General features: G+C 39.9%; 1 protein-coding gene across 2 annotated transcripts; it reads left to right on the top strand.

Moving 5' to 3' along the window:
* Positions 1-3,704: 3,704 nt before the first annotated feature.
* On the top strand, positions 3,705-6,246 carry LOC135623931 (fasciclin-like arabinogalactan protein 7). 2 transcript variants are annotated; one of them, XM_065127394.1, is made up of 2 exons: positions 3,705-3,966; positions 5,061-6,223. In XM_065127394.1, the coding sequence occupies exon 2, from the start codon at positions 5,083-5,085 to the stop codon at positions 5,842-5,844; it is 762 nt and encodes a 253-aa protein (XP_064983466.1). In that variant the 5' UTR covers positions 3,705-3,966; positions 5,061-5,082; the 3' UTR covers positions 5,845-6,223. The 2 variants fall into 2 exon arrangements, with proteins under 2 accessions (XP_064983466.1, XP_064983467.1); XM_065127395.1 differs by lacking the exon at positions 3,705-3,966 and adding an exon at positions 3,973-4,125 and having other exon boundaries at positions 5,061-6,246.
* Positions 6,247-11,711: the final 5,465 nt, after the last annotated feature.

The raw sequence follows: 11,711 nt of genomic DNA, 5'->3' as shown, positions 1-11,711 counted from the left end.
AGAGAGGAGTAAGTGGGGGTGTAAAGGTTCTCTCCTAAGCCTGTCAAAAGGAAAATAGAGTCGTAAGGGTAGTTAGTCTTCGCCCATTGAAGGAAGACCGTTAGTGGATGCCGGTAGCTTAGATGGAAGAGTAATCGGGAGTGGATATTGGTCACGATGACCGAACCACTATAAAACTTGGTTTGCATTTACTTTAAGCTCTTTATCTTCATTGCAAACTGCTTTCTTTACTTATTCACTATGCTTTCATACACTTTCAAGTTAATATATTTCTGATATGGCTTTTCATCGTACGAAGTTTCAAAATCGATACTTTTAACAAAATCACTAATTCACCCCACAGTGCCGACTTGATCCTAATAGTTGGTATCAGAGTAATGTTTTTCTCATTTAGTTTAACACTCAAGAGAAATGACTCTTTTCGGCTTTCAAGATGATTACTCTATCATTCGTCCTCCTATGTTCAATAAGATAAACTACACTTATTGGAAAACTCGGATGAGAGTTTTCTTGCTTTCATTGAACCTCGATTTACGGAATATCATTGAAAATAATTTTCAAAAGTCTTCTAATCCAATGAGCGAATGAAATAATTTGAATGAGAATTTTTTCTTTAAATGTGAAAGCTATGAATGCTTTATTTTACGCCTTAGATAAAAAAAAATTTAATCATGTTTTTATTTGTGAAACTACGCATGACATTTGGCACACTCTTGAAATCACACTCAAAGGCACTAGTAAAATTAAAGATTCAAAAATTAATCTTTTGATACATGATTTTGAATTATTTTGTATGAAGTCAAGCGAAAGTATTGTTGACATGTACACTCGTTTTACGGATGTCGTTAATAGTTTAAAAGCTCTTGACAAATGTTCTTCGAATCTTGAACTTGTTAATAAAGTTTTACGATTTCTTTCTAAAAATTAAGATTCAAAAGTAACTATAATATAAAAGGTAAAAGACTTAAACAAGTTTCCACTTGAAGAACTTATTGGGTCTTTAATGACCTATGAAATGAGTTATTTGACACAAAATGAATATGAGAATTACCTTTCAAACAATAAGAAGGACTTGATACTTCGAACAATAGAATACCACTTAAGTGATGATGATGATGATTTTGAACTTCTCACTATAAAATTTAAAAAGTTCATAAAATAATAATTAAAGAATAAAAATGAACTTTAAAAGGATAAAACAACTTGCTATAAATGCAATCGACCAGGGTACTTCAAAAGCGAATGTTCACAACGAAAGAAGATGACAATCAAGGCGATAATAGAGGATGAAACAAGTGCATCAAAATATGAGGATGTGAACCACACTTTGTTAGCTTTCGACAATGAGGTAAGTAACTTAACCAAAACTCCTTTACCTTATTTTGAAATTACTTGATGCTTTTCATAAGTTATTTTTAAATTAGTTAGTTAAAAAATTATTATAAAAAATATTATCATGCTTTTTTTTTCTAATGATTTTAAATATATATATAAATAAAAATTTAAGCATGAAAATTGTATGTTAGCTCCTAGAACTAAGCATGAAAAGTTAGAAAGAAAAATGCATTACTATAATAAACAAAATGATGTTGATTGAAAATGTCTTATGTTCAATAAAATCAAGCTTGATGTTTTAATGATATAATGATGTAATAAAAATGTTAAAAAGTTTGGTATCATGATGATTTTATATTATACATGAGGATTTGAAGTAATGATTTAAAATCATTTGTTTTGAAATTATGTATTGTACTTTTTGATCTGGATGGTTTTTGTGATAAATCTTGCTCTTTCGGTTTTTAATAATGATACATGTTTTATTTGGGATTAAAAAAATAAGGACTTGTTTATATGAAATCAATCACATGAATTAAACAATTAAAAAGGGAATGAATTTTGAAAATATTATCAATTTTTTAATATCATTTTGAATATCTTAAAAGTGATTTTTGATGATTTGACAATTTGAATTTGGATGAGTTTCATCTAATCATGATTTTTATCTTGATTTCTCAATATTTATAACTTGAGATTTATTCTATATGAATCAAGATCTTTTATCCTCTATATTTCTTTTTTGCTATCTACTATCTAAATGAATTATGATTGGTATCATTGGTATGTTTCTTCTTATCGTTTACTAAAGAAGAAATTTTTTTAAATGAGTTATGATTTTTCAGAATTATAATTTGTTTGTTCATAATGAATTGAGATATATTATATATGAATCGAGATATGTATTCTCTCATGACTCTTTTTGCTATAGAAATACCTTTATCTATATCATGATCTTGAATTCTCGATATTCAATACTTGAGGTTTTTTTTGTGAATCAAGCTCTTTCATTTGATCTCTTATGTTTTTTTTTTCTATTTGCAAAAGAAGAGATTTGTCAAAAATGACACGTCTTTTGGTATTCAAGAATTAATATTTCATTTTTGAAGATTGAAATATTGATGCAAATTTATCTTTATTGTTTATCTTTGTCATGATATAAAAATTGATGTAAAGAGAAAAGAATTACAAAATTATATTCTTCTTTCTTTTTGACAATGACAAAGGGAAAGATAAAATTTACTAGCTTGCACGATTCAAGAAGTGCTATCTTGCACATCTCAAGAAAAACAAAACTTGCACATCTCAAAAGATATAAAATTTTGCTAACTAACTTTCAAATATGAAAAACTTTCCCTAAAACTTTGCACGATTCTTCGCTTGCACATTTTCAAATGATGTGAAATTTGCTAGCTTACATATTGTAAAATAATATAAAATTTATTAGCTTGCACTTCTCAAAAGAGAAGAAAGAATTTATTAACTTGTATATTTTAAAGCGATGAAAAATTTACTAAATCGTTAAGTTTATATATCTCTAAAACTTAATAGTTATTTTTTTTTTACGATAAAAAAGAAGAATGTATGATGATAATCATGCATGTTAACGTGATGTCCTCCCTCCTCGTGACAGCAAGGAGACCTGTGGCCGGCAAATAATGCATCAGGACAGGTGACAGATCCCTCACCGAGATATATAGATAGATAGTTAAGTGAGCTCGAGCCATCCCCACCGAGGCTTATAACAAATCGTACTAATAGTTTTATATAGATAGATGTATACGTTATATCTATCTATCTATCTTTATTTCCCTGAGACCAAACGGTACTAATACTTTACTCGGATTAAAATTAGAATCTCATGTCCACTGAGAGAGCACTCAGCAACCCGAATAACAATGTATATTGTACCATCCAATGACTGGCCTTTTGGTTCACCGAGGCAGCTACTGCAAAGCCTCCAATCGTTTCAGTGGCCCAAGTGCTGTGTTGAAAGGGCATGAGGCCACTCGGCAACTCCAAATAACTGCTGTTTTTATTTCTTTGGAGCTTGTCAACACGTTCAAAGGAATTACTCCTATTCTCTACACCCTATAGAATTATTTTCATGACATCTCTTGTTGTTTGACATTATTTTGTAAGTCATTCCTGACCAATTTTGGAAGATCTTATATCTCCATTTTTTTTTTTTTCTTTCCGCCACATATGTTTTGTATTATAGTGTTTGTAACTCAGTGTCAAGTTAATAGAATCTCCTAAAAATAAAATAAAATAAAATAAAATAAAGCACTGTACCTTGTTATTCTCATGAGATAACACATTGCAGTGAGTTCCCCTTCTCTCTTTCTCTCTCTCTCTCTCTCTCTGTCTCTCGTGGGACATTTGGAGTCAGGACTTTGGGTAGAGTGCAAGGTGGACAAGGTTTCTTCTTGAATGGAAGAGAGGGCATTTGGTCGGAGGGAGGTCAGGTTGCTTGGGTGGAGCAAGTCTCTCTTCGTTTGGTCTGCATGTTGCCGTCTCTTTAGCCCCCACCTCACCACCTGCCACAACAGTTTCACGTGCCTGACTTTATATCGGACTGCCCTCACGAGATAGTGCATCTCCTGGGCACATCGGCGTTCCTCTGGTTCGGTCAGTTCTTCAAACTCTCCTCCTCGCTGCATTTACTTTTCTTATTCTCATGTTGGTTTAAAGAGTAGTAGTGCCTGTCGTAAATATAGGCAGGAATATGTCTAGGGGGGCTTTCTGGTGGTGTTGATCTTCCTATTTTCAGTTCTCCATAGTCTCCTTGTAAGATTCTTCCTATTTTCCATTGTCCTGGATCTTGTGTGGGGATTCCCTCTCTTGTTTTCACGTACCTAGACTTTTTTTGTTTTTGGGTCTTACTGCATCATGTTCCACAGTCAAAATTTGTAGTTGAAGCTTTGTGATTTCTTTGTGAATGGAAATAAATCTGGGGTTGGAATGCTTTTAGATCTTCTTTTGTGCTCCTGGTTGGATTGGGTCTAGTGTTGCCTCTCGTTTTCCTGGTTTTCCGACTATGGGATTTGGAATAATGTGATGGTTTCAATTATCTTTGTATCTTCTAGTCTATAATTCACCCTAGCATTATTTATTTGTTTATAATGGCCAAAAGAAGGATGTTTATGTTGCTTTCGTGTGCTTGGCTTATGGGATGCAGAAGATATTTTTGGTTGACGCAGTCAGTCTGTTCTTGTTACTTCATCACCGTACATAGTTCTCTAGCTTTTATGGATCGGATTAATTCACTTTGTGGGCTTGCTGTTCCTGTGTGACTCCTCCATGTATCATTTTGCTTTGCTTCCCCCTTTGGAATGTGAATGATATACAAAGCCATTACATTGTCGTTGGTTTCACCAATCGATGGCTGCTTTTATCGATCTAATTTTCAATGGATTTCATGTTTTATGTGCTCTTTGAGTTTAGAATGTTATCTACTGCAAAGACAGCTTTAGCAGTACAACCTGCTTTTTCGGTTGGTTATTTAGTATAATATCTATCATCTACTGCATGGAATAACAGTACCACCATGCTGATTAGATTAATATATAGAAAAGCTTTGTTCTCACAAGATAGATAGATAGATAGATAGATAGATAGATAGAGATTATGCTGTGATCCAGTATCATATAATTAAAAGTGGAATTTGTCTACATATGTTTGCTTATTCCGATCACACTTCTTGAACATTGATATTATTACAGGAAGTGAAGAAAATTTAGATAAATGGGTCCTGTTGCGATCTTTTGTGCCAGTATTCTACTAGCTCTGTCGATGCCTTCTCCTACGAGCGCACAAACTCCACCAGCTCCATTCCTACCTCCATCTCCATCACCTGCCCCACATTTTGTGAACCTCACTGATCTACTCTCGGTCGCTGGCCCTTTCAACACATTCCTCGACTATCTCCTGCAAACCCAAGTCATCGACACGTTTCAGAACCAAGTTAACAACACCAAACAAGGCATCACTGTCTTTGTACCGAAAGATTCGGCTTTTGCATCACTTAAAAAGTCTGACCTTGGCAATCTTACTCGAGACCAACTCAAGACCCTCTTCCTCTACCATGCTTTCCCCAAGTACTACTCGCTATCTGATTTCAAAAACCTGAGCAATTCGAACCCTGTCAGCACGTTCGCCGGTGGGCAGTATACTCTGAATGTCACCGATGCATCTGGGCTTATTCACATTGTTTCGAATTGGGCAAACCCGAAGATAACCAGCAGCGTCTACTCCACAGCTCCCGTGGCAGTTTATGAGATCGATCGTGTTTTACTTCCATCGGCGATCTTCAGCACCGAACCAGCTCTAGCACCAGCTCCTGAGACCAAAACACCGTCAGACCTGGCTCCAGCCCAAAGCGGAATTGCTTCTGTGCCCAAATCTGCAGAGTCATCGACCGGTGATGCTACTTCATACACCACCGCGTTTCGTCTCTTGGAATGCATGGTCTTGATTCTTTCTGCTACTCTGATGCTTATCATGTGAGGCGATTTGCTCTCGAGGAAGGAAGTACTTCGATGTACGACGCTCAGCACATTCACAGCCTTGGCTTCCGTTTTGGTTCGTTTGTGATCATTCTTTTGAGTGGAGCAGATATTATGTTTAGATGGAATTTGAGAAATGCATCGTGCTGAGTTTTTTTTTTTTTTTTTTTGGTTATTTCATTTAGTGAGTGGTATGGAGGATATTGTGATGCTTTACTTCATTTTCTGAGATGATATGTTTTGAGCTTTGCCTGCACATAAATATAAAGCCACAAGTTTTATTCCTCTCCAAGACATTGTTGGAAGCTTACATCCTAAGTATGTTATGGCCAATGTCTTTGGGTCACCGCCAAGTTATTAGTATCAGCCTTATAATTTAGAATAATAGCTTTACATCTATGATTGTGGCTTCTCTACTATGATTGTGCATGATCAAAGCCTATGGAAAATGTTGAATTCATTCTTTGTCATCATGATGCATGCCACTTGCGTAGGAGGAGTAGCCACGAAGGTGATAACCAAAAGGGTGTCGAACCATGCGAACCAATAAAAGACTGTAAAGATTTTTTTAGCAATGCTTTTTCTGTGTGTGGATTGAGGGCATTAATTGATCCATGTGAAGTGGCGAATGTTCCTTGAATACAGACCAATTTCCCTTTTTTTTCTATTAAAAATCTAAGCACTCCTAAGAAGGGTCAGGCAGACACACCCCATTGTTGTCCTCTTCAGCAGACACCCCATTGTTTTCCTCGATTGAAAGAACATAAGAAGGGTCAGGCAGCTGGCTAGTGGTTTTTCTAAAGGGAACCATTGATCTATTGACATCATAAGGGTATCCCCATGGCTGCCATGTTTGTGCACAGAGATAAACAATGCAACTTGTGAGCTGGAAAGGAAGAAGAATTGCAGGCGAAGAAGTGTAGTAAAGCTTGACAACAAGTCGCCAATTGGAACAGCACACACATATCTCTGGTTATATTCAAGATTTCTATTTCTCTCTCTCTCTCTCTCCCCTCTTTTTTTATATTTATCAAGCACTGTTCACTTGTTCATCAAATAGGTATATGTATGCCACTCAAAGTTCATAAAGTTACAGTCGAAGGAATGTTTTTATTGTGCAGCGTTTGATAAGTAAAAGTTCCTTCTTCCTCTTACTTTATATTATATATATATATATATATTAGAATTTTTTAACTTTGGTATCAGAAGGTTTGTTAAGAGACGCTTACGGATATTCACCGTTAGAGTTGTTGGGCTGGTAGCCCATATTTAGCCCATGTGGGCTAAGGCAGCCTACACCCCCTCTTAATTTAACCTTAATTAAGATTAGGGGGTGTGATGGTTGCGTTTTAGAAGCAGAAAAAGGTTATAAAAAGACAGCAACGAGGCATATCTTGAGGGCCACGGGATTCCAAAGAGAAGAAGAAGAACAAGGCAGAAAAGGAAGAAGACAAGGACAACGTAGAAAGACTGTTCTCAATCATCTAGAAGTGTTCTCATCTCAGGTTAGATCAAATCTACAGTAGACTCTTGCTGTGATTACTTGGGGAGGTTTTAGATATTGTGGGCAGTGACGTGATCTTTATATCCCAGTTATTCTCTTGTGGTTGTTGCTAGGGTTTAGAGCAAGAGATTGAGATTTGTATATTCATTATTCTCATAGTGGATTATCTCTGGTTTGCCCCATGGTTTTTACCCTTCACATTGAAGGGGTTTTCCATGTATATCTTGGTATTATATTTGATTGTGTTTCTATTTAATTCCGCTGCGTATTATGGTCTTCTAGTATTTGTTCATATACAAAGGTTATTCCTCTTTATATCCCCATCAACTGGTATCAGAGCGGGGTTTTGGTGATTTAATTTTTTATATTTGAATATGGAGGCAAGTAATAATTCTCGCATGATTAGTTTTAATGAAAATAATTGGATGATATGGAAACCAAGAATGGAAGATCTCTTGCATTGCAAAAATTTGTGTGGACCTTTGCAGGAGGATAGTGCAAAGCCTACAACTATGACAGATGATGAGTGAAAGAGGTTAGATCGAAAAACAATTGGGTTTATTAGACAGTGGCTTGATGATAGTGTCTTTCACCATGTTTCTACTGAAATTTCTACATATTCTCTTTGGAAAAAATTGGAAAGTCTCTATGAAAAGAAAAACAGTTGGCAACAAAGCTTTTTTTATCAGAAAACTTGTGAACCTAAAATATAGAGAGGGTGCTTCTATAGTTGAGAATTTGAATGAAATGCAGAGTATTACTAACCAGTTATCCTCTATGAAAATATCTCTTGATAATGAGTTGCAGAAATTGTTACTTCTCAGTTCATTACCAGAAAGTTGGGAGACACTGGTGGTTTCCCTTAGTAATTCTGCGCCAGATTATCACGGACAAACTTTGAAACAGGATGTTTGATGTAATGCTTATATCTGTCCGTGTCTGTTGGCATGTTCATGCCTTGTACAACGTGTAGAGGGGCAGTCGAAAGCTTATAAGTCCCATTTTAGTTGGGTGATGGCCTCTTTAGGCTTGTAAATAAAGGTTGTGTCATGTGGACACGTGCGAGAGCTTTTCGGTCTGTAATAGACCATTTTACCCTTTGTTGTGCCACTGTTCAGAGCTGGTAAAGTCTGTTTATAATTTGCATTGTCTATGAAGTGTTTTTCGGACATGTTTGCTTGTGGATCCCGATTGAGGCGTTCTCTTTAACCCGTTCTCTCTTTTGTTGGTCCTAAGGGACAATGGGAGGCTTCGGGGAGGCTGACCTTTGCGGACGGACGCGCGAGGGTGCCGCACGACTTAGGCAAAACCAGCTAAGTCCATGTCATATGGTATCAGAGCGGGACAAGCACTCATAGAAACACTTGACATGCAAACGTGGGGGACCTAGCGGGGCTGCATTGAGGGCAGTCAGCAACGCGCGACCGTTTGAGGGAAAACGGGCATGGAGATGTAGAGAAAAGAGTCGCTCAGAGGAGCAGGCATCTAACATTGGCATTCAGAGGAATGGCTAACCCTTCGCGCAAGAGGCACCACGAGAACAGGCAAGCTTGGAAGAATGCGGAGCGCACAAAGGTTGGGATGGCTGAGTTTGAGCTACGGCTCAACGTTAACAACTATACTTGATGGTGCTCTAGGCAAGCGAGGCGCTTGGCAAGAATGAGACCATGCAAGGTGCAATGAGTTGCTCAACGACCAAAAGAGTTATGCAAAGCTCACAGAGGTGAGGGAATTGCTAACTCGAAGAATTTGGTACTCATGCATGGGCTTGTATGCGGACGATGGAATGTTCGTGGCCATTCCAAGGCGACCGAAACTTGGCGCCATGGAGCATTGAAACTTTCTCTTCGGCATGTGAAGGATACGTCCGTCGGAGGCTGAAGTGTGCAACGAGTTCAGCATGTTGCTAGGCCTTGAGGGGTGCAGCGGGGGCTGTATTGACATGAAGTCGCAATCTAGCAAGTGCATTTGCAGGAGGCAGAACAGTGCACAGTTTGTTCAGCAGTTCGGAGTAGTCCAAGGGGATGGTGGTCTCCAAAACGAAGAGAGATGTTGCTCCAACGGGACAGTTATCCAGGAGGGATAAGTCTCGGCTCTCCAGAGGGAGAATCATGTGACATGGACCTCACATGTTGAGGAGGAGTACCTCAACAAACAACAACTCCATGAAGCTCGATGGACTGAGCAAGCGGCGAGGAGTCGTCGCATGATCTCGCTTGAGAGAATGCATTGGTGGATGCATTGCGAGATCAAGTGGGGGAGCGACCTAAAGCAACTTATGAAGGTACATTAGAGTCGATGTGGAGATCGGACTCAAGGGAGAGCTGACCTGTGAAATGGTGGGTGCGAGAGCCACCATCGACTCAATGCAAAAACATGGAGCAGAGGCACAGTGCTTTTCTTAGACAAAGGTCAAGGACATGAACTCTTGCAGAGGCAAGAGTAGGATCATGTTGTTCCATGGGTCCTTCATTCTGACGGAGCGGACTCATCTTGCATGGTGCCAAAGACGAAGGGAGCTTCGAGGCACATGCACCTTATCTCGGAGAAGCATTTGATGGAGGAACTAAGGCGACTCAATTTGCGGAGGCGAAGTTGGGTTCAGAAGGCCTTAGCACGGGGCGAGAGGACGTAGAGGCGGATACTCTTGAAGAATATGCCACAGTGTTGCCATTCGAGTTGCTATGAAGGAAGCGGTGCGCAGCGAAGATTATGCTGGTAAGTAGAGGCCCAGGATCCAGACAATGGTGCACAAATTATAGTGAAGTTGGTGGACTTCGGGAGCTACTAGGCGACGGACTGTCCTAGAGCGGTGCTTCATCTAGGGGTGACCCAAGAGTGGGTGGATGAAGGTCGATTGCCAAAGAAGCGAACAAAATCGAAGGTGGAGGAGACCCTGCGATGTATTGGCAGAGGCCACACATGGAGGGTTCACAATTCGTGTTTATTCCACAAGGATCAGAATGCAATGGAGATGTCACCAGGAGGCGACATGGTGCAGCGGATCGTGGTGGAACAGTTCGTGGCAATGCGATACACACGACCGAGTCCCGTGAGGGATGAGATCATATGGAGGTATGATCGGGAGCTACTGGGAGCTCCACTTCGGTGAACAACATGACGACAAGAAGGGCTATGGATTCAAGGAGTGAAGGCCATGGTACCGTAGAGGCGGGTCTTCCGTGCGTGCATCGAATTTTGCTTCTGATGAAAGCCTTGGTCATCAGCATATGGGGGCTGGGTTCCACCAAGGGAAAAGTTCGAATGCAAGTACTAGTGATTTCCATGGGAGGAACTTGATCATGCAGAGGTATGATCGAAGCAACTGGAGAGTTGGACTGCTCCAGAGCTCATATTCGCTTAAGGGAGCCCGACAAGTCAGGGGACAAGGTCGAGTAAGCGAACGTTTGCTACCAAGGAAGCTAAGGAGAACAGAATCGGTGCAAACCCTACAATGTGATGGCAGAGGCCATGCATGGGAGTTGCAGTCTGTCTTTCCATCGACCAAACGGACTGCTTAGAGAACACAGAGGTGTTGAAGCAAGGGGTCGAAAGGGGCGAGGAAGCGACGACGAGTCCAGAGGGACTTAGCTACCCAAAATCAAGCATCAGTTAGAATGGAGGTGGACTCAGAGGAGTGCCACGGAGACATCTCTACTGATTGTGAAGAAAAGGGATACAGAGGCGAGGCGACGGATAGTAGGGCCATGGGCATGGCAGCGCCATGGTACCGCAGAGGCGGGACTTCCGTGCAAGTCATTGATCCCTTGCTCTCATGGAGGGAGAGCGCTTGGTCGTGAAAGGGGTCGAGGAGGTGGAGCATGCAGAGGCAATCTCCAAGTACCGAGACAAGGCTGAAGGGCAAAGGCCAAGAAACTTCGTAAGACCGGTGTCAACAAGTTTCTCATCAAGATAGCCGTAAGTGAAGGACTTCGGGTCATGCAAGAGTGCACGACCAAGGAACGAAGCAGGCAGTACGCGGTGTTGTACCTTTGCTACTTAGTGGAGTAGGCGGCAGGGTTGATGGAGAAGACGGTACAATCCCAGAGGCGACCTCATCTATCAGAGAATTACTCCAAGTTGGGGTGAAAACTTCCTGCATTCCAAAAGTTTAATGACATTGAGAATGTGAATCACAGTAACTAACTCAACGCAAGGAGTGCAAACACTTCAAGTGCTTCAGAAGTGTGAGCACAGAGCAGGCGAAGGCCAGTAACCAGCTCGATGCATGAAGTACAACCTCGAGGAGGCAGGCGAAGTCAAGTAACCGTTGCCTTCTCAACTCTTAAGAGAATGGGCGAAACCGAGTACCCCAATTCTCTCATCTATCCAGTAGAGGAGCTCTGCACAAGTTCAAAGACCCT

The sequence above is a fragment of the Musa acuminata genome, chromosome BXJ2-9 (genome assembly GCF_036884655.1).
Source record: "Musa acuminata AAA Group cultivar baxijiao chromosome BXJ2-9, Cavendish_Baxijiao_AAA, whole genome shotgun sequence".
NCBI classification, from domain to species: Eukaryota; Viridiplantae; Streptophyta; class Magnoliopsida; order Zingiberales; family Musaceae; genus Musa; species Musa acuminata.
The sequence above is the reverse complement of the archived record's forward strand: the minus strand, read 5'-3'. Positions and strand labels throughout refer to the sequence as shown.